The sequence below is a fragment of the Ruditapes philippinarum genome, unplaced genomic scaffold (genome assembly GCF_026571515.1).
Source record: "Ruditapes philippinarum isolate M1 unplaced genomic scaffold, ASM2657151v2 ctg3808_1_1_1_1, whole genome shotgun sequence".
NCBI lineage: Eukaryota > Metazoa > Mollusca > Bivalvia > Venerida > Veneridae > Ruditapes > Ruditapes philippinarum.
Window position 1 is genome coordinate 191,229 of NW_026865608.1, and position 24,594 is coordinate 215,822.

Here is a 24,594-nt window from a genome sequence, read left to right on the forward strand (position 1 = left end):
AATGATTTTTGAAAATGGTAGACATACATCTTATGATTTCTTTTTGTATAACACTAGAATTGAAATTGTAGAATCTTTTAAATATTTAGGTGTGTATCTTTTTAAAAATGGGAACTGGAACAGAACTCAAAAATATATTGCGCAACATGCGTCATATTCACTACACAATCTATTTATTGTATGTAACCAGTTGGAACTTCCAGTTTCCCAAATGATAAGTTTATTTGATAGTATTGCTTTACCAACATTAAATTATGCTGCAGAAGTGTGGGGGCATCATGCTGGTCCGAACATAGAAATTATACATACAAAGTTTTGTAGAAGATTGTTATGTGTGAAACAATCAACCAATGTAGATGTGTTATATGGTGAACTTGGTCGTACACCAATGTCCATTCATAGAAAACTAATATTGATCAAATACTGGTTAAAACTTCTTAAACTTAATGAAAGAACTATATTGTATAAAAATTTTATTATGTTAAAAACAGATGCCGACAATGGTGTAACTTATAGTGGTAAAAACTGGGCATATACTGTTAAGACTATTTTAGAGCAGACTGGCTTGTTTTATATGTGGGAAAATCAGTTTACTATACATATAGATTTTAGTATTATTAAACAACGAATTTTAGACATATTCTATCAAAGTTGGTTTTCCTCAATTAATAACTCGTCTAGATTAGATACATATTGTTTATTTAAACATTCATTCGAATTTGAAAACTATTTGGATTTTATCGTTGAACCGAATTTTAGGGTAGCTTTATCCAAATTTCGTTCATCTTCTCATAGTTTGGCTATTGAACGTGGACGGCATAGAAATATACCAAGAAATGAAAGATTGTGTAGTAATTGTAATGCCGGTCTTATAGAAAATGAGTATCATTTTGTATTAATATGTTCTAAATTCCAGGACTTAAGATCAAAATATATAAAGAGATATTATTATACGTGGCCTACTAAACAGAAATTTGTTAATCTCATATGTGCAAAATCAAAAGCAATAATTAATAATTTAGCAAAATATATATACTATGCAAACTTGCGAAATAACTAGTCATCTTTAATGCAGATACATATATATATTTTATTATTGTGCTCTTCTGTGAACCATGTCTTTGTATAAAAAATTGTATTGCTATGGAACATGTTGTTTTAATGCAATAAAATATTTGTAGTTGTAGTTGTAGTTAGATATATAGGGAAACTGCTGACCAGTTAGATATATAGAGAAAAATATATTTTGCCGTGAAATTGTTACTCATTTTATAATGTATGCAAATTTTATATATTATATAAAATTATGTCGACAATTTATTAAGTAAAAACACTGCTGACCAATTTAATGTTAATTCAAATTGATTTAAGCCGTAAAACTCTTCTTATTCTATATGGTCAGCAAATTTAACGCTCTTTACATTCAGGCGAGAAAATGCTGACCAGTTAAACATACAGTAGAATCTGCTGACCAGTTAGATATATAGGGAAACTGCTGACCAGTTAGATATATAGAGAAAAATATATTTTGTCGTGAAATTTTAATTCATTTTATAATGTACGAAATTCAATATATTGTATAAAATTTTGTCGACATTTAATTAAGTAAAAACACTGCTGACCAATTTAATGTTAATTCAAATTGATTTAAGCCGTAAAACTCTCTTATTCTATATGGTCAGCAAAATTAACGCTCTTTACATTCAGGCGAGAAAATGCTGACCAGTTAAACATATATAGTAGAATCTGCTGACCAGTTAGATATATAGGGAAACTTCTGACCAGTTAGATATATAGAGAAAAATATATTTTGCCGTGAAATTGTAATTCATTTTTATTATGTATGCAAATTCAATTTATTTTATAAAATTATGTCGACATTTAATTAAGTAAAAACACTGCTGACCAATTTAATGTTATTTCAAATTGATTTAAGCCGTAAAACTCTTCTTATTCTATATGGTTAGCAAATTTAACGCTCTTTACATTCAGGCGAGAAAATGCTGACCAGTTAAACATATACACATGTAGTAGAATCTGCTGACCAGTTAGATATATAGGGAAACTGCTGACCAGTTAGATATATAGAAAAAAAATATTTTGTCGTGAAATTTTAATTCATTTTATAATGTACGAAATTCAATATATTGTATAAAATTTTGTCGACATTTAATTAAGTTAAAACACTGCTGACTTATTTAATATTAATTCAAATTGCAATTATTGCTTTTGAAAATACATTTTTTTCCGTTACAAGATTTTTCTATTGAAATATCACTAACAAGAGATTTTGATAAAACTCATAACATCATAATTCTTTATAAAACATTAATTCAAATTTTTGCATATCTTTAGAGGTATAAAAAGCTGTTTAATATATCCTTTTAAAATCAAGGATTTATATTACATGTAGTAATGTAAATCCGTGTTAAAATGTATGATATTATGGTACTTTAAATGTTTATATTAATTTAGTTTATAAACATAGTCATATAAATGCAAAAATTAAAAATATAATTAAAAGAATAAAAGTAATTTCCCATCTTTTTATTACCCCCTACGGCGTGTTTATATAACTTCACACCTTCAATGTTTTCCCTTCTTTGTGTAACTGGTCAGCATTTTCCGATAATCCTTCTTTATTTAACTGGTCAGCAGTTTCCTATATATCTATATCGTCAGCTAATTCGTCAGCAGTTTAGTGCGACCCTTTCCATGATCGCACCGTTTGTCGGTGAGTTAGTAAAGTCTGACCAAGCACCGGTAGACGCACGACAATGCGATACGATATTATTCCAAATGTCGCTTCGCATTGTCAAGTGTCGCTACGCGTTGTCGAGTATCGCTTCGCGTTGTCGAGTGTCGCTTCGCATTGTCGAGTGTCGCTTCGCAATGTTGAGCGTCGCGGTGTAAAAATCATAAAAATAACGCGACATTTACTCGACATTTTAAAAAATGTCGCTTCGCGATGTCGAGTGTCACTTCGCATTGTCGAGCGTCGTATCGCATTGTCGCGTTGTCGTTTCGCATTGTCGAGTGTCGTGGTATGCACTTCTACCAACCTCGACACTCGACAATGCGAAGTGACAATGCGACAACGCGAAGTGACATCGCGACAACGCGAAGTGACATCGCGACAACGCGAAGCGACGCTCGACAATGCGAAGCGACACTCGACAACGCGAAGCGACATTTCTTAAATGTCGCCCTTTTTTACCGCGACATTTCTAGGCGACAGTGCGACATATCGTTTGACACTGTCGAGCGTCGCTTCGCATTGTCGCATATCGCTTCGCGTTGTCGAGCGTCGCTTCGCATTGTCGCGATGTCACTTCGCATTGTCGTGTGTCTACCCTTAGACGCGACGGACGACATTCTAAATGGCACGATAAGGACACCGTATGTAATGATTATGTAAGCTGTTGTAAGCGGAATCCAACTTTACAACAATACACCGGTTTTGGAAAAAGAAAAACTTTATTGCAAAAAGCAATAAATTTTTTCCAAGATAAAGCTTGAACTTAAACTGTATCCTTAAGATACCTCAAAGAAATAGCATATTATCTTATCAAAAATGTTCATGTCAATATAATATATGGATGAAACTATAAAGTATTAAACAATAAACTAACAAATCTACTTAAAGAATGAATAAAGAACATATTTACAAAAATGTACAAGCATGCAGTCAATGTGAAATATTATTATCTCATATTACATGGAAATAGAAAATTAATATCTTATCAATAAAATCTATGCATCATGTAAATACAAAATGAGAATATAATAATTAAAATGTCATGTCCTGGAATAGAAGAAATACTATAATACAAGTGTAATATTATCTATAAAGTATAATAAAAGTTGTACAATATTATTCTTCTTTCTGTCATCATCGGGGTTTTCTAGTTTCGTCTTGTTCGGGTTTACTTATTGTCATGTTCGGGGTTACTAGTGTGCTGACACAGCCACCTGAAATGTTCATACTGTGCCCAATGTCTTTGCACTAGATTTAGTCACAATTATGGGATTTGATACTTATGCGCGATAACAAGTTATGTTTAATATAAGTGCATGATGGCACAACCACCTTAAATGTTCATTGCGCCCAATGTCTATGCACAGTTATTTACATGTTGCGCGATATCATTATTTGTCTCTCAGATGCACGACTTGGTAATGTTTCTCAGATGAGCGATTTAATTATATTTACTCAGATGCGCGATCTATTGATTTGTTGCAACTTTGCGCGTTATTCATTTTACTTATATCAACACTTTATTCTACACTTTAGATTTTCTTTATCACTATTCATAAAACACTATCACTATTCATATAACACTTTATCACTTTTCATATAACACTTTATGTGAGTTTTCTTTATCACTTTTTATACGAAAAACTTTCTAGAAAAGAACATCACCTTTTAATAGAATCAATAATAGATTTTACTTTTAATTTGTATAATGCCGAAATTTTCAATAAAGAATCAGTTACACCACCATGTTAAAATACAATCATAAGAAATATAGCTTTGACAGATAATTAACAATACTTTATCATTAATAAAGTAGCATCAAAATGGTTAACAGTTATACCATAAGTAAAACAGGTCTATCTCATACAACAAAAATATATGATATCCAACTTAAATCTTGTTAGTCTAATGACATGTAAAAATACATATTAACTTTTAAATAAATCAAAGTTTCACACCACTGTGAAAAAATCACAAAAAGCATATGTGTTAGACCTAGCTGCGATGGAGCTATGCACATCTATGGTAAACAAACGCTTACTTTAGGATCATTACTTAAGTGAACAAAAAATGTCTGTGAAACATATCACCAGACGCCTATAGATCTTAAATCCTATAGAAAATCTCTAAAACTCAAAAATTTGATGTTTCAAAACATCAAGCCCATAGAAACTTAAATTCTATGTAACGAGCACAAAAAACATTCACTAAGACACCTAAAGCAGCCTTACAAAACTCAAACAGAAAAACTTGTACTCAACAAAAAAGTTAACAAATAATCACACAATATCAATTATTGTAACACAAATTTAACTCAACATATCAATATCTTATATGTATACAAAATTTTTCTTTACATAAAAACAACATGGTAAGGTATGACAGTGTAACTTAAACTTAAATTACTTCTTATCAATTTGGAATGAATTGAAAAAGAGAAACGTAATAAAAGGTGGCATCTTTTCTATTACCCTAAATGTTTTTACACTTGTTTTGAATAATATTTGTCAGTCTATGAACAAACTCGGGTTTGCTCAGTTTAACGCAGTCGCGATTTGAATAGTTACCGATTTTCTTCTCTCTTCTTGGATACACGCAAGCATCTGGTCTGTGGTATTGGTCATCTGATTTGTATGTGACATCTTCTTGTGGTATATGGTCTTCGCCGGGTATTGGTTTGTTGTCTTCTTGTGGTCTGGTAATGGTATTGGCATCTTCTTCATCGCCTATTGGTATTTTATTGTTTATGGCTACTAATAAGTTATCGTAGATAGTAGCCATGCAGACTGTCCAATCGAAGATTGCATCTTTTGGTCTGCTGTTTGTGTCGGTGATGTCTTCAGTTGGTATGTAATTGGCATTGAAGGGTCGTCGTTTGGCTTTCTTTGGCATCAGGTCTGGGTAAGGATTTGTGTTGTAGCCCTGAACAGGAATGAAGTCTTCTACTGTTGCTGACTTTATTGTGTCTAATGCCATTTGTGGTTTGTCATCTGGTTTGTGATTGGCCGGTTTCTTGTAGTTTTCAGTTACTGCTTGGACTGACTCTTGGCCTGTAGAATCAGTCCCTTGAAGTTTAAATGTTTCTTTGGTAGAGTTTCTTCTTTGACTTTGTTGTAAAGCTGTAGCTCAGTTTGACATCTGGAAGTATGGCAGCAGTCTTCTTGACAGTTTGAAGAGCAGTTTGTGTTATGCTGGAAATCTTTATTTCTGGTAATGTCTTTATCTTGGTAGTTATCATCACCCCATGTATATCCATCTTTTATCAGTGATTGTATAAAGTCACTTGCAAATTGATGAAATTGTTCTTCAGTTATGAAATGATTTGAATTGTAGTGCCCCAATTGATGGTGGTATATATCTTCAGAATCTTCTCTGTTATTTGTAACAGTTAGGACTGTGTTTCTAGGGTAACATGGTGTACTTGTATGTAACGATCTTGGTTTGCTGTAGGAAGGTTCAGTGTGGTAGGTTGACCGTCTAGGCTGGTATACTTCAGGGTCTATGTAGCCATTCTCAGATTCTTCTCGATATTTTTGACGTCTTCTGAGGTATACTTGTTGCTGGTACTGATGATGTCTAATTGGCATATGACATTGAGCCAATCTGTTTATTGTGGATGTGTTGACTGGTGAAGTATAGCATAGTTGATCATTTTCTGTGGTTCTTCTTTGTGATAGCTGGAGTTCTTGAAGTCGCTTCTGATAGAACTGAATTTGTTCTCGGAGATATCGGATTTCTCTGACTGAGTCGTTGTAAAGTGAAGAAGAAGGAAGCTGTTGTCTGGAGGATGTTGTGGTATAATGTCTGTCACAGTAGCAGTTATGTCTCCGATATGAAGTTGTGTATTGTAATGGATATGCTTGTGGAGGAGAATACCCATAGAAGTAGACATCTTCTTCTGATTTGTTCATGCCGACATTGGTTTGAAGGGTTCTGGATAGCGGTTCCATCTCGGCATAGTGTTAAAGTGTTTAGCAGCTGACCATGTTCGACTTTCTGTGACTATTAAGCAAGGTTTGACAATATGAAGGTAGAATCTTCTTTCTTATTATTTCGGAGCCAATGTACAGACAAATTTTGATAATCTTTTATTTCGGAGCCAATGTGCAGACAAACTTTAAAATTAATAATGGTTTGCCAAGTGAAGTGCCTTTTAAAGTGAAAATTTAGAATTTATATTATAAAGATAGACCGAAAGCTTTCTGATTATACACACTATATTGCCTAAAATGTGTTTACGAAATAGGCACTATCGGACGCTGAAAATAAAGTTGTAATTAGTTGGAAATGACTATGTACTTCATAAATCAATAACTTTGGTTGCTATTGATCTCTGTACTTGTGATTTATATTTCTGGGTAAGGGACTCTTTGGGTATTGGCCTTTATATGAAATTAAAGAGGTAAAATAGGCCTGGCTGGAAGATAGAAAAGAATTTTACAACTCTAGGATCATATATGACACGCTTGTGCTTCCAGCTGCCAGAACAGTATAGCCAGAAATATATAATCACCTATTATTGTATTACTAATAGAACGATTACCCCATATAACATCCAGCTTGCCGGACTGCCGCAAACGTATAGCCGGAAGGATGTCAATGTATTCACCGTCCTACCTTATATGAAATTAACTGAAGCTAAGTTAGCTGTTCAGGCTTGTGACAAGCTTCAACCTTCAGGCCGCCCCTATCAGTTGAAATAGAACAGATCACCCAGTAGCAGTTGAAGGAAGAAAAGATAGGTTAAGAGTGTTTACTGATAATTGACTTCACTTTATTGCTATTAATTGATTTTGTATTCAAAAATTTACTTTGACAAAAATCTTTATTTTCAAAAATACAAAAATTTACTTATTAAAAATACTGTACACCTGAGTTGAGAAAATTTACTTATTTTCAAAACTATCCATACAAAAATTTACTTATAGAAAAATATTAAAAATAATGTACTCCTGAGTTGAGAAAATTTACTTATTTTCAAAACTATCCCACTTCTGACACCATTGTTGTGGTGATGAAAAAATATTGTTAATAAATGGTTTCTAAAAATAGAAGCAGGCCTCTATCCCACTTGGCACCATTGTTGTGGTGTTGAATATTAAAAGCCTTATTATGTTTTCTATAAATAGAATTTAGTTACTTATTACCTAATGTTCTTAGTTTGCTCAGGAGGACTCTTTAATAGGGAAAAATTTAATTGTCAGGATGACACCACCCTTTGAATGCAAAGGGAAATAAAACACAAATGTTGAATGAATTTAAATCAACCAAATTTTTAATGAACTATGCTTTTATTTACACTTAACTAAAAGTTACTTAAAACTAAACAAGTTGACAAAATGTACTTTAATATAAACTGTTTGTAATTAACCAAAACTATGAGAATAAAAATAAACTAGTGAATAAAAGATTTAAACCAGTTGAAAGTTGTTTAAACTGTTATAAATGAAAATATGAAAAATAACCTAAATGATTCTGTGCTGTTTAACTAATAAACCTAAATAGTAGCAAGCCCTGTTTTAATCATTATCAACAAAAATAAAGATCTAATAATTCAAGATGGCTGCCACTTAAACAAGAAAAAATATTAGTTAATCTTAATTAATTCTGTAAACAATAATTACTTAAATTACTTACAAATTTATCAAAAATGTTTCAGTGAATTTAGATAATCTCTAAGGTTCATTTAAATGCCAAAGTGCCTAAAATAAATTAAATAATTAATTAATTAACCTTAGAGAGCTTTTAGAGGTCTTACTTTTCCAAAAATTAGCAGCAGAATGACAAAATTTACTGAGATGCTTGTATAAATGGACTTCTGAATCCCAGAGGGAGCTAGCATCTACCTACAGGTGGCACTGTATGTAACAATTTATCTGATTGGTCAAATTACAGCCAATCAGAATTTACTTAACAAATGCACTAGGCTTATCAGTTCTTTACATAACTATTCTAAAAATAGATTATGATTCATGGAAAATTTTGCACCATGATTATGAAAATAATAAAGTAATAAACTTTTACAAAAATATTCTAAACAATAAAACTAGAAACTAGTATCAACTAAACATATTTACAAACATATATAAATGCTAAATCAGTAACTTAATGTATCTCACTAAGTTTAAAGGCCAGTGTAAATCAAAGTAGAACCATTCTCTATATGTTGTATATAAAGAGTCTTAGGTGCTAAGTTTCTGTTAAAGAGTGTATCAATAAGTTCTACTATTAATCAAATATAATCAACATTAAACTAATGAATGATAAGAATGAAATGTCTATAAAACAATACATGTTCATTATGTTTAAACTTTAAAATAAACTTAAATCTAAGTTAAAGTTTTAAACCCTTGATATTTCTTGAAAACATTGTATGAAGATTATACATGATTTACTAGTACTTCTTGAGTAATATTATACAACATTATGTAATGATTATGTAAGCTGTTGTAAGCGGAATCCAACTTTACAACAAGACAAACAAATTGAAGAAAAAAAACAACAATTTATAGGTAACAATGTATGCGTTTATAAATGCGTCAGTTAAAAGTCTACAACTAAGAAATGAGCCGCGTCACGACAAAACCACCATAATGGGTTTGTGACCAGCATGGATCCAGACCAGCCTGCACATCCGCGCAGTCTGATCAGGATCCATGCTGTTCGCTATCAGTTTCTCTACTTGTAATAGGGTTTGTAAGCGAACAGCATGGATCCTGATCAGACTGCGCGGATGCGCAGGCTGGTCTGGATCCATGCTGGTCGCAAACGCATTATGTTGGTTTTGTCGTGACGCGGCTCAAATGAATGTCCCAACATTCGCATGTGTCGTACCAGCAAAATGCCCGACGATGATGAGGAGCGATAACGCTTTCCATATCTGCCATTACATTAGCTATTAGTTGGACCTATTGTGTTAACCTTTAAAGATTCCGTAACACATTTTTTATGATTTTATATCATAAATATGATGCTCAGACTAAGATTTATCAATTTTATAAGTTCCAAAAAGCATTATTTATAAAGATATTACCAAATTTAACATTTCATGTATTAAAGGGAGGTAATTAGAAATTTATTTTCTATAAAGTCTAAGTCAATTTTTTCAATAAGAAATGAATGCATATATTTTAATTAATACATATAATATTTGCAGTACATATTTAACATATTCCTCGATGTTTGAAAGTTGTTTTATAAGCATAATTATATCTACATATATAAAATTTCACTTAAGTGTGGTAACAACCTCATGTTCAACATACAGGATCTTTAAACTCAAAGTAAATTTAAAACTTCCTAACACACATTTTGAATGCGTGAAGTTTAACATCTTTCTACGTAGAGTTTAATATCTACACGTCTCAGTGAGTTTAAACACACATTGCTCTTTCTTCTGATGAAGAATTATTGAAAATATGAAGAAATAAATATCCACATATGTACAAAAAAAATCATAAAAAAGTAAATATGCATGGTTAGCTAAAATAAACATTATAAAAAGTTTAAAGATAATTGTGTTGATGCGTAAACTTCGGTAATACTGTAGTGTAATTACAATCATATACATGTATAAGGTCTTAATTCTTATTGGTCCTGTATTAATAAATAACAATGAATCTGTTCAGTTCCGATTTAGAAACAATTAACATAAAACTGACTTACAAATTATACAAAATATGTAATTTAAAGGCCCATTGTGCTCTAGAAAGGCTTTTATTTTCTTTATTAAAATCATTTTATATTTACTGTCCTGTTTACAAACTCTAATTCATTTACTGAATCACATTACGCTTCAGTGAATAATTTACATTTTGCTTCTTTTATGACAAATAAGTTCACATTCAGTGTTACTTTTCCAGGTAATAAGCCTCTTACACGCTCGTAAATCACTATTTAAACATTACTTAAATCATGTTTGTTCTTTCCAAAGAACTTTTTTTATTTGTTTCTGAGGCAATATGTGCTTATGCGTAGTTAACTTGTTTCTCGGCCCATACAGACAGCAATTATAAGAAAGAAATAAGAACTTGTATTTAGCCTCCATTTGTTATGGGTTTGGGAGGCAGTACACAGTTCCGATGTATTATTTAACACAGGAACTGTTTCGGTGTGTTGCTTTCGAACTGCAACACCATAGCTTTGTTGCGCAATCTCGAAACCGCTCCTCGGTCGCCGAGAAAATGAAACGTCGAATCGTACGTCCACCGCACTTTCTTTTCCAGCCAGGGTAGTTAATACTTGTTTAATGCGTTCCTGGCTCTGAATCATGGACTTCTAGTTAAGATAGTTGCACTGTCACTTAAACTGTTTTTTTTTTTGTTTTTGTTTTTTGTTGTTGTTTTTTTCTACATGTTTGACGAGGTGGTTTAATATTCAAGCAAGTGAAGTCAATACTCACGTCATCGATGCAGACTTTTGACTTGAATATTTGTAAATCCAGCATTTTATTACAGCTCTCCGGACGGTTGTCCTCTTGTATTCGATTCGGTGTCAGACATGTTGATGTTTGGAGTGAACCAAACTTTTCAACTGGGACCTTTTTCTGGTGTGGGGCTTAATGATGAGCTGTAAAAATGTAGAATTTTTATATTCTGAAAAAATAAGTTATGGTGGCCATCTTGGATTTTGGCGACCATCTTAAATTTGCACAACCTAAATGCGAAGCTTGAATATAAATTGATGTGTAATTAAATGAATTGGTGCTATTTCATACAGTTCTAATTATGACACAGCTGACATACCCAATTATTCTGAAAATTTAATAAATGGAGACCATCTTGGATTTTGGCGGCCATATTGGAATTTTAAAAAGTGTATCCCAGGCTGAAATGAATTGAAATACGATTTCCTGCCACCATGTCAAGTTTCATGCTTTTCACAAGAGGTGCACAATTCGCCCTATTTTATGCACAGATTTCTTGGACTATTATACCATATATATTTATACCATATATATATCTATATATTTTGGATATTATAGACCTGTATATTTTTTTGATACTATTTATACCATATATATATATATCTATATATTTTGGATATTATAGACCTGTATATTTTGGATACTATCGTTAACATTGATCGAATTGAAGTTCCTGTGGAAAAAGCATTTAATATTCAAATCTCTAGCATGCCTACCAAAGTTCATGATGAGCAATGTCTTTCATCCGCCCATTCATAAATGATATACAATACTTGTTAAAACCAATTAACCATTGAAAAGTTTATAAGAAAATGTCTACTAGTTCATCTTCACTTGCTGTATTTCTCGCTTGTACGCCCTTTGATGCTTTGCATCAATGCTTTTCTTGTTTTATTTCTGGATTGAATCCAGTGTACCAGGGAAGAACATTCATCCTTCCGAAAGCATAAAATATTTGTAAACGGATTTCTAAGGCAAGATTTCATTGTAATACGCTTATGCAACGCTTTTGCCAAACAGTTTAATTAATAATTAAAATTACATTGTAATGCATGTTGATAGGACAAAATGCTTGGCAAAAGCATTGCATTAGCGTTTTATTCAGGGAAATATATAATTTTGAAGTAATCAATTTATTTTAATGTTGGCTAGGAGTTTCATTACACCATCAAGATCACATAACAATGTTTAAATAACATCTCTGTAATAATATTGAGTTATTTTATATTCATATGACCTTTAACCTTAATACTCATTTCTGTAAATTTCCACTGACCACGTTGTGCCTGTAGAATGTTATATCCTGGGAGATTTCCCGCCAATGCACCAGTCCAGATAATAAAACTGACTAGAACACACTTGTGTCTTTTCTCTTATTATATTCACATTTGTGAATCGCATGGACCAACTTTAATAGTATATAAGATATACAAAGAAAATTACATGGTGTCAGAATTTATAGTTGGAATTATAAGATAACAAAATATGGAATTAACAGGACTTTCTGTGCCAGTTATAAACTGGGAAGCGTCAAATTTTCCTGAACAATGGATTAAATTCCAAAGGCATGTTGAACTGATGTTTACAGGGCCGCTCAAGAACAAATCTAAGAAAGAAAAAATATCATATTTGTTGATATGGGTCGGTGACAAGGGCAGGGACATTCACGCTACAAAGGAGCCCTTCACTGGTGATGATGCTGAAAATCTTCAGACTTATTATGAAAAGTTCAAAGCACATGTGCAGCCGTCCTTGAACCCGATATTCGCGAGGTACAAGTTTAACAATGAAGTGCAAGGCCCTGACAGTATTGATGCCTTCATCACAAGATTAAGACTAAGTGCAGCAGATTGCAGCTTTAAAGACAAGGACGAAATGATCAGAGACAGAATTGTTTTTGGGACAAATTCTGGAAAAGTACGAGAGAAGTTGATAAACAAAGGCGAGGTATTAACACTCGAAAATGCTATTCAAATCGCACAAGCACACGAATATGCACAGAAACAACTTCAATCAACGGCAGCAGCTAATGATGTACACCTGGTTAAGCAGCACAAATCAAAACATAAAGGATACAAGAACCAACCATTTCAACAACCTAAACAACAACAACAACAACAAAGAAATTAATATAACACTCAAAAACAAGATGGAAGAAAACCACTGAAATGTCAACGATGTGGACAGAACACTCACAGACCAGGGTCAAAATGTCCAGCTGAAAATGCAACGTGTTACGCATGCGGAAAGCAAAATCATTTTGCAAGCGTTTGCAGATCTAGAAATAAAAACGTTGACAATGTGAAGTATTCTGAATACAATTATAGAGACAATGTTCATTCGGAAAATCAGGATTATCACGTTGGTATGGTAAAATTTTCATCTTCTTTTCCTGATCGTGCCTTTGTTCCAATTAATGTCGGTCCTTCCCATATTCCTGTTAAATTTAAGATAGATACTGGGAGCGCGGTAGATATTCTACCATTGAGCCATTATGAGAAACTAAAGATAAAACGACCTCTTGAAATCGCAGAAAATAGATTACCTGTATGCGGTATAATAAATCTGCAATTGCGCTACAACAACAAGACTAGCGAATCATTATGTTATGTTGTTGATAGTCCGACAGTCCCGCTGCTAAGTTAACAATCGTCTGTTAACTTAGGCCTGATAAAGCTCACATATTCAATAGACAGGTCAAATACAGAATTAGATAAACAAAGGGTCATGTCAGAGTATGGGAACTTATTCCAAGGTGTAGGGGTCATCCCAGGTGAATGTAAACTTCACATTAAGAGTGATGCTGTTCCTGTAATAAACGCACCTAGGCGAGTGCCGGAAGCTTTAAGGGACAGGCTTCACGAAGAACTCCAGCGCATGGAGAATGATGGAATAATAACTAAGATCACTGAACCCACGGACTGGGTAAACTCCCTAGTAATTGTAGAAAAACCAAAGACAGGAAAACTCAGAGTTTGCCTTGATCCAAAGCTTTAAATGAGGCTATAAGGCGACCTCACTACCCAATGCGTACTATTGACGACGTTACATCAAGACTGACTGATGCAAAATACTTCAGCATACTTGACATTACACACGCATACTGGAGTATCAAACTTGATGAACAGTCTTCATTATTAACAACCTTCAGCACGGTATTCGGCAGATACCGTTGGTTAAGACTCCCATATGGCATATCTGCATCGAGTGACATATTAATGCAGAAAGTAGATGAAATTTTTGAAGGATTGCAGGGTCTAACAGCCATAGTAGATGACATTTTGATATATGGGAAGACACGTGAAGAACATGACGCAAACTTGCGTAACGCCCTTGAAAGAGCACATTCCAAGGGAGTAAAGTTCAATCCGGACAAATGTATCATCGGAGTAAAGGAAGTCCCATTCTTTGGTCACCTAATAACATCAAAAGGGTTAAAGCCAGATCCTACTAAAATAGAGGCAATTATGAACCTGAAAATACCAGAAAATAGACAGCAACTTGAAAATGTTCTTGGTATGGCAAATTATCTGCAAAAATTCTCTCCAAACCTAGCAGAGGTCACAAGCCCCATGAGATCCCTACTAAAGAAAGATGTAGAATTTGTTTAGGATTTTTCCCAGGCAGAAGCATTTACGAAAATGAAAAACATAATCACAAGTACCCCTGTTCTTGCATACTTTGACCCAAAACAGAGTGTAACTCTTGAATGTGACTCTTCGATGCGTGGGGTCGGCTCAGCCATCATCCAAAATGGCCGCCCAGTTGCCTTCGCTTCTAGGACATTGACAGAGACTGAATCTAATTATGCTAACATAGAAAGAGAGATGTTAGCAATACTGTTTGGTTGCACGCGCTTCCATCAGAATGTATACAGTAGACATGTAATTGTACACTCCGACAACAAACCTTTTAGCTCAATCATGTTGAAAAGTTTGTCTGCATGTCCACCGAGACTTCAAAGAATGCGGTTACAGTTATCAAAATTTGACCTTGACGTACGCCACGTTCCTGGAAAATAAGTACCAATCAGTGACTTACTTTCTAGACAACCGCTTCCAGAGACATTACAATTAGAGGGTCTCGACTTACATGTACATACAGTGTTGAAAGTGTTACACATAACCGATAATAGACTGGAATTAATCAGGCATGAAACTCAAAATGACACGAGCATGCAGATTCTGAAGAGAACTATTATTGACGGATGGCCAGTTTCACGTGCAGACTGTAAACAAGAAATAATTGAGTTCTGGAACCACAGGGACGAATTGTCGTCTGTAAATGACCTTATATTCAGAGGGCAGATAATCGTCATACCTATCTCTGCAAGAAAACAGGTGATTGAATCAGTGCACCAAGGTCACATGGGTGTGGAAAAATGTTTACAAAGGGCTAAAGACGTAATGTTTTGGCCTGGTATGACAAAAGAAATCACAAATCATGTTTTAAAATGTGCTTTATGTCAAAAGTACAGGTATTCCAACGCAAAAGAACCATTAACTCCCCACGACGTGCCGGACCGACCTTGGCAAAACATTGCCGCTGATCTCTTCTCCTTTGACAGTAAGGACTACTTGCTGACTGTAGACTACTATAGTAGATACTTTGAGGTAGATGCTCTACCTAACACGCAAAGCATTACTATAATAAGAAAGCTAAAAGTTCACTTAGCAAGGTATGGCATTTGTGACAAACTTGTCACTGATAATGGGCCACAATTGTCTTCTGAAATATTTTCAGATTTTGCAAAAGATTGGGGGTTTTCCCACATAACATCCAGCCCACTCCATCCAAACAGTAATGGATTTGCCGAAAAAATAGTGTCGATTATTAAACGGATATTCAGGAAAGCTCAGGAGAGTAACCGAGATCCTTAGCTCGCGATACTTGAGTACAGAAACACCTCTCTTGAATGTGGCTTCTCCCCAAATCAATTACTAATGGGTAGAAGAACTAAATCTATTCTACCTACCACAAATTCTCAGTTATAACCCAAAACAGTAAATTGTAAACAGGTACGCGAAAAGATGCAAAAAATAAAGCAGAAACAAAAAAGTTGCTATGATAAAACATCAAAGCAACTACCCCTTCTTACACTTAATGAGTATGTCCGCATCAAGGTCAACAAAACATGGGAACCAGCAAAAGTGATAAAAATTCACAATGACCGATCCTACTCTGTAATAACTCATGCAGGTGGCATTTACCGCAGAAATAGGCGAATGCTTAATAAAACTGAAGAAACTTTCCCAGAAATTCAAGAATTTTCCCCCAACATTTTGGCTAATAACCCTATCACTCCCTCAATTAATGGGAAAATTTCAGAATCACATGATGCTGACCACTCATTGACCTCCAATAAGCCCAGCCCAATTGACCACTATTATCACACACGATCAGGCAGGGAAGTGAAATTGAACAAACGATATTATAATGAGAACATGGTGAACAATTGAAAAAAAAATACTGAGTGCTAACTAATAAGAATACATCACAAACAAAAAATTAAACTATAAAGAAAAAAATATATAAACTGGAATAAACACATACATTGTTTGATAAACATATATTTGTTTATATAAACTGATTACTTAATTGATATTTAAACATGTGTTATTCTAACGTTATTTTTAAATTGAACCATATTCCTTTATGATTTATCAACATGTGGATACTATTCAGCTATGTATTCAAAAAGAGGGAAATGTAATGATATTGAGTTATTTTATATTCATATGACCTTTAACCTTAATACTCATTTCTGTAAATTTCCACTGACCACGTTGTGCCTGTAGAATGTTATATCCTGGGAGATTTCCCGCCAATACACCAGTCCAGATAATAAAACTGACTAGAACACACTTGTGTCTTTTCTCTTATTATATTCACATTTGTGAATCGCATGGACCAACTTTAATAGTATATAAGATATACAAAGAATATTACAATCTCTGGTGCACCTCTCTGAAATATTTTATAAAATAGGCAGTATATATTCATAGATTCTCTTACTGTACTTTAGTTTGACTGCACTTTCATTCAATAACACCAAATGTTCCCTATCTTATTTGAAAACGACAGTCACAGAACCAATATAAATCAAAATCAGTACCTGCATGTAATTACTAGGTCAAAGATGTTTCAAATTAAGTTTTAAAGGTTATATCCAAAATCATTTATCACGATGTTTCCTCCAGAGCAATTTGCTACGATAATTTTGAAATGTTGCCTATCAAAGCACAAGCACGATGGTCTATAATAATGTTCGAAACCTCCATCGTATGTACTTATAACTTTTCCATCTGCATCAACACATGCCACAATGTCATTACCTTCCCCTGGGCTATCACCGCATACTAATACATTTCCAAAACCATCTATGTTTACATCCCTTATACAGGACATTCCTATCTCTTCAGAACTGTACTTCCAATAAATTCCCCCATGCATATCAATTGCAACCAGTTCTTCTTCCGCTCCTAAATACACAAAGTTGCCATCCCCACTACAAACCAAACTATTCTCATACACGTCTGTATGTATTTCACTAATTGGTGTCCCTGACATCGAGTACAATCGAATACAGCCGGCACCGTCAGATACAAAAATCTTTCGATCGCTGTATCCTACGTTTAGACATTCATGCGTTAAATTCAATGACCTTACCAACTTCAATTTACCAACGACTGACACGAAAATAATCTCTTGACCAACACAAATCATTACCTCGCCATTGTCAACAGGACACAGACCTATCTCTGTTACATCTCGCTCGAGGTTCATAGAATCAATAACCTTATATGACGGACTCTCTAGTAGTTTCAATTTCTTATTTGCATAGTCAACAAGACAAACATTTCCGTCCGGAGTTACACATATTCTGTTTATTATACTAAGGTTTTCATCCTCTTCAGTCTTGACATCTTGCGATATTTGACCTGAGCTTATTAGAAAGTCAGGCTGTTTTTTAACACCCGACTTCTCGTTTGAAAGGAAAGAAAATGTTCCCAATTGTTCAGCTTCTTGCAAAAGTGTCTTCAGTTTTATGTTCGGTTCGAAATGGATGCTTCTGACAGGTGGTTTCAAGCATTTCTCGCTCGCGGTTCTGGATAACTCTTTTTGATGATCTACTCTTTTAAAGAGCACGAATTTGTTTGCGTCATTAAGCATTTGCTGGTTTATTTCTTTCTCATATTTCAAGATGTCAGACAAATGCTTTTCAGCTGCTTCTGCGTTCTGTCTGAACTCTGATTCTATGTTTTCACATGCCTTCAATAATTTTGATATGGCTGAGCGTTCCAAATCTTCAAGCATTTTTTCCATGGATGATCGTAATTCCCGTAAACTATTCATAATCTTATCTTTATCATTCTGTAATACTTTCTTTACGTCTTTGTGAAGCTTGATTGTATCTATTAGGTGTTCTTTAATCAAAGCTAAATTTTCCATCATTTTCTTCTCAGTTTCAGTGTCAGCTAAGTCTTTGTAAGCGTTTGGTAGCGTCAATGTCGGGCATGACCTGAAAAAGATTAAAAACCTCAAAATATAAAGCCAACGTTATTGCACCAAAATATGAGTGCAAATTAATGGGAATCAAAACTCGTACAGTCCTAGAATCACAGTTTTATTTAATGGTAAACAGAAATGACACTTTGATCAGACAAAATCTCAAACAAGATGTGTTTGTAAAACATGTATGCCCCCTATCGACAGCTAATTAGTCACGTGGCCAGGTTATTGTGACTGACTTTTGACCTAGTGACTAAACAATTTATCGGGGTTATCTAATGGTCATAACTAAACATTAGGTCATTTTGACCGTAAAGCAACTTTATGAAAAGTTTGCACGAATCTTACCAAATAATATATGCATAAATTTAATGAAGCATGTAGGCCTCCTTAGTAACAGCCAATTTGTTATATTATGAGACCTTAAAATGTGTATATCAAAAGCATTATCCTATTGATATTGGGGTTAAGAGGTCAAAGATTAATATATCAAGGCAATGCGTTTACTTACAAAGTTAATGTGATTTTGAGCTTTGACCCTTAAATCAATAGTGGTTATCTACTGGCCAAGACCAATACATCTGTGAAGTTTGATGGTAAAAGGGCCTATGAGTTGCAGAAATCTTGACCAGAAACCGTTTTCACCTATAAGGTCATTGTGATCTTGACCTTTGACCCCTTGACCCAAAAAATCAATTGAGGTCATTTTCTGACCAAAAGCCATGCATTTGTGAAATTTTAAGATCAAGTGTCAATGTGTTGTCGAGTTATTGATACGAAACTGGTTTGGCAAACAAAGTCAATGTGACCCTAAACTCTGACCCTCAATTAATAGGGGTTATCTACTGGCGAAGACCAGTGTACCTATGCAGTTTGAGGATCAAGGGTCCATGGGTTGTCACGTTATTGATCGGAAACCGTTCTTACCTACAAGGTCAATAAGACCTTGACTTTACCCTAAATTTAAAATCGAAAGGGGTCATCTGCTTGCCAAGACAAATGCACCTATAAGGTTTAAGGGCTAACAGCCCATGGGTTATCAAGTTATCGCTAAGAAACCGTTTTAACCTACAAGGTCAATGTAACCTTAATCTTTGACCTCTTAACCCCAATATCAATAGGACTCATCTACTGGCCAAAACCAATGCATCTATGCACTTTGGGGGCCAAGGGTCCATGGGTTGTCAAATTATTGGTCGGAAACCGTGTTTACCTACAAGGTCAATATGACCTCAAAATCAACAGGAGTCATCAACTGGCCAAGATTAATGCACCTTCAAAGTTTGAGGGCCAACAACCCATTGGTTGTCAAGTTATTGTTCGAAAATTGTTTTTACTTACAAGGTCAATGTTACCTTGACCTTTGACCTCTTGACCTAAAAATCAATAGGGGTCATCTGCTTGTCATGAACAATCGCCACACCAAGTTTGAAGTTCCTAGGCCTAAGCGTTCTTAAGTTATTGATCGGAAATAATTGGTTTTCCGACCGACCGACAGACAGACAGACAAATGCAAAGCAATATACTCCCACTTCTTTAAAGGGGTGGGGCTAAATTATTTTCCTATTTAGTCACATTTTATGCTGCCTTTTTTTTAAACAAGGGTACAATAAAATTTGAAAATTAAGTGTTACCTCCCTACAATCTCCGTACTCTCACTGTTCGGTTTTATGTCATGGTTTGGAAAATTAACTCCGTTCTTTCTAACCCACTAACTTACGTTTTAAAATATACATAAAATATGTATATTTTAAGTCCCAGATTCAGTACACTTTCAATGAGGGTTTGAAAATTGTATTAAAATATAAAACAGTGCCTTATTCATTGATTCATAAAAGAAAAATATCAACAGATATATAACAGTTGAGTATGTTTGCACCTGATATATATCAGTGTTGTTTCTATAAAGGTGGGTATGGAACAGGGTATCAACATTCTCAGTAGTAAAAAACTTAAATTAATAAGCTGGTATTGGTTAATTATATTTGAAACAAAAATTATTAAATTGCGATAAAACGCTTAAAATATATAAAACTCGTTAGTTACGGGGGTATACCACTGGCTGGGCGACATCTCGGGATATGTTTCTGCAAAATAGTCGTTTCGGCCTGTAGTTAGCAGATATATCCCTCGATGTCGCCCCTATGGTGGCGGCAAATGTCTATTTTAAAGCCCCGAGAAATTTTACCGTCAGTTTATAGAATGTCACGGGCAACTTTTAAATCCTTGACATTTTATGTCGAAATTGTATAAAATGTCGCAGTTTTTGTCACACTTCTGACGTAAAAAGTCAAGTTTAATCAAAGAAACCGCGACATTTTCTGTGTACTTAGACTAAGTCACGCAGACATACGCTACTTAAGTAGCCGATTGCGCCATTACAATCCGCGATATTTTCTTTTGATGCATACTCAATACATTATAAAATTCGAGTTTGAGCATTAAGCCTCGACGTTTTGTGCCGGAAAATTGTCTCTGCGAAAAAGCCGCGGCTGAAAATTGCTATATATTAGTATGCAACGTTGTTTAGGAACATTTTGTAGAATTTTTACAACACTTGCAAAAAAATGTCACGGATTTCTTTCTGCTCCTAGACTTTTTACAGACAAACGAGGGAACCATGGACGCTACCGGCCACTGGATTCAAAATATTCCATCGAGGTTTATTCGTTCCCCGCGACATTTTATACGATTTCAGTAGGAAATATGTCGGGGTTTATTATTTAAATCACATTTTATGATAAAACGATAAAATTTCACCTTACACCCAAGCCAGTGTTATATATTCTGGTAACTAACTCGTTTCATGTACTATAACTATATTCCTTGTTACATAACAGGGACGAAGTGCGAGCTGACTATCCTGAAGAAGGGTATTTGCCTTCAAAAAGCAATTAACGGGTTGCATTAGGCCAACACCATCGTCCGTTACCCACGGTATATATTCCGTACATACTACAATATCTAGCTATTGTAGTATGTACGGAATATATACCGTGCATTGGTAACCGACTTACTTCATATTGATATCAGCGTTGCAGTATTCAATACAGTAGAATTGAAATTATGTACGTAACAAATGTATTTCAAACATTTTAACCCGTGATGTTCCTTCACACATTCACTGCAACATAAGACATCGTGTAACTTGCAGAAAGTAATAATATCTGCGTTAGGGTGGTCGTCGCACGTAAACCGCACGTCACATTCCACTGTATCCGGGTCATTTTGACATTCGATGACGTTATGCAAAGTATGCCCCGTAATAGTGTCCCCAGTCTCGTTACACACTGTACAAAAACGTTCACTACAATCTACACAATACTTCGTAGAGCATATCCTATTCCTTTTTGCACATGTGGCACAGCTTTCTGATTCAGATGAAAGTTTAAATTTTCCACCTGTGACTCGATCAGCATTCGCCATTACTTGTTAAATATAATTTCGCTCGCTACTGTTATGAGAAATTCAATATAATTATATTGATAAATAACATATACTGTATCCAGAAGTCACGAACAAAATTAATGAGACAAACACTATCGATAAACATTTGACCCTATACTCGATATCAACAAGGGTACATAATGTACATGTATGTTTATCATGTGTATGTGTGTCAGGTGTATAACATATTCACACTATTGGATACTCTACGCGAATTTCTACTTAAAACCGTTACTTTAACGCAAAACACTTTTTATGGAAAAACCAAAGATACAACAAAAAGAAAAAGAAAAAAACACTATATTATTAGTTTAATTAATAACAGAACAGAACTATTTTCATAAATTGAACACACAGAGGCACATCGATCGTTATATGACAAACAAATTAAATAAAAAAAACAATTTATAGGTAACAATATATGTATTTATAAGTGCGTCAGTTAAAAGTCTATAACTAAGAAATGAATCACCCAACATTGGCATGTGTCGTACCAGTAAATTGTCCGACGATGATGAGCGATAACGCTTTCCACATCTGCCATTACATTAGCTATACTAGTAAGGCCTATTTTGTTATCCTTTAAAGATCCCGTAACACAATTTTTTATGGTTTTATATCATAAATATGATGCTCAAACTAAGATTTATCAATATTATAAGTTCCAAAAAGCATTATTGATAAAGATATTACCAACTTTAACATTTCATAAATAAAGGGAGGTAATTAGAAATTTATTTTCTATAAAGTCTAAGTCAATTTTTTCAATAAGAAATGAATGCATATATTTTAATTAATACATATAATATTTGCAGTACATATTTAACATATTCCTCGATGTTTGAAAGTTGTTTTATAAGTATAATTATATCTACATATGTAAAATTTCACTTAAGTGTGGTAACAACCTCATGTTCAACATACCGGTATATACAGGATCTTTAAACTCAAAGTAAAACTTCCTAACACACATTTTGAATGCTTTAGACTTCTATGTGAAGTTTAACATCTTTCTAGGTGAACTTTAATATATACACGTCCCAGTGAGTTTAAACACACATAGTTTTTTCCATCTGATGAAGAATTATTGAAAAGATGAACAAATAAATATCCACACATGTACAAACAATATTTCTTCTTTTTTTATATAAAAAAGTAATTATGCAAAGGTTAGCTAAAATAAACATTATAAAAAGTTTAAAGATAGTTGTGTTAATGCGTAAACTTCGCTAATACTGTAGTGTAATTATAATCATATACATGTATAGGTCTTTAATTCTTATTGGTCCTGTATTAATAAATAACAATTCCGACACACAAAACTAACTAACATATTATACAAAATATGTAATTTAAAGGTCCATTGTGCGCAAGACAGGCTATTATTTGCTTTCTTAAAATCATTTTATATTTGCTGTCCTGTTACAGTTTACAAACACTAATTCATTTGCCAATTAACTGAATCACATTACGCTTCAGTGATTTAGTATTTTGTACATATTGCTTCTTTTATGACAATTTCAGTTAGCGTTACTTTTTCAGTTTATAAGCCTCTAACATGCTCGTAAATCGCTATTTAAACATTACTTAAGTCATGTTTGTTCTTTCTAAAGATTTTTTTAATTTGTTTCTGTGGCATACTGTGCTTTAAAGATTACCGTACGTAGTTATCTTGTTTCTCGGCAATCAATACGCAGATTTCAACACAATTTTTAGCCTCCATTTGTAATGGGTTTGGGAGGCAGTACACAGTTTCGATGTGTTAACACGGTAACTGTTTCGGTGTGTTGCTTTCGAACTGCAACACCATAGCTTTGCTGCGCAGTTTCGAAACCGCTCATCGGTCGCCGAGAAAATGAAACATCGAATTGTACGTCCACCACACACAATATTTTCCAGTCAGGGTAGTTTATACCTGTTTCATGTGTTCCTGGTTCTGAATCATGGACTTCTAGTTAAGATAGTTGCACTGTCACTTAAACTGGTTTTGTTTTTGTTTTTTGTTGTTTTTTTTCCACATGTATGACGAGGTGGTTTAATGTTCAAGCAAGTCCAGTCAATACTAACGTCACCGATGCCGACTTTTGACTTGAATATTAGTAAAACCAGCATTTTATTATAGCGCTCCGGAGGGTTGTCCTCTTGTATTCGATTCAGTGTCGGACATGCTTAAGTTTGGAGTGACCATCTTGCAACTGGTACACTTTGCTGACAGGGTGATATGAAGTCCCTGTCTCTTTTCAATATTCAATTTCAGCGCCGGGGATCTACACGAATGTATACTTTGTAATAGCAGCTGCAGTTGCTTGACATTTGCAATTATGTTTTCATCCACTTCATTGTTTATAGTTATATTTTTCTTTTCAGGTTGAGGTTTAAGTTTGTACGGAATTGTATTCTCATCTTTACACAAGTGAATAACATCTCTAGCTTCATCATAATTAAGACGGCG

General features: G+C 34.1%; 2 protein-coding genes across 2 annotated transcripts in view; one reads left to right on the forward strand and one right to left on the reverse strand.

Annotated features, from left to right (window-relative positions):
• LOC132729730 (uncharacterized) overlaps window positions 1-22,319 on the reverse strand; it is a 40,056-nt gene extending 17,737 nt beyond the window's left edge. Inside the window, exons 1-2 of the mRNA XM_060715555.1 lie at window positions 21,796-22,319; window positions 17,147-18,705 (exon numbers count right to left, since the gene is read on the reverse strand). Of these exons, the coding sequence (XP_060571538.1) occupies window positions 17,340-18,705; window positions 21,796-22,121 (1,692 nt within the window). The 5' untranslated portion in view covers window positions 22,122-22,319 and the 3' untranslated portion in view covers window positions 17,147-17,339. The remainder of the gene's footprint in view (window positions 1-17,146; window positions 18,706-21,795) is intronic.
• LOC132729728 (uncharacterized protein K02A2.6-like) lies at window positions 15,359-16,063 on the forward strand. Its single transcript, XM_060715553.1, has one exon. It carries the CDS (start codon window positions 15,359-15,361, stop codon window positions 16,061-16,063), a length of 705 nt encoding a protein of 234 aa, XP_060571536.1.
• Window positions 22,320-24,594: the final 2,275 nt, after the last annotated feature.

Excerpts from the sequence above, each read along its gene's own strand:
- LOC132729728 (XM_060715553.1), top strand. The coding sequence starts at position 15,359 with ATGCAGATTCTGAAGAGAACTATTATTGACGGATGGCCAGTTTCACGT.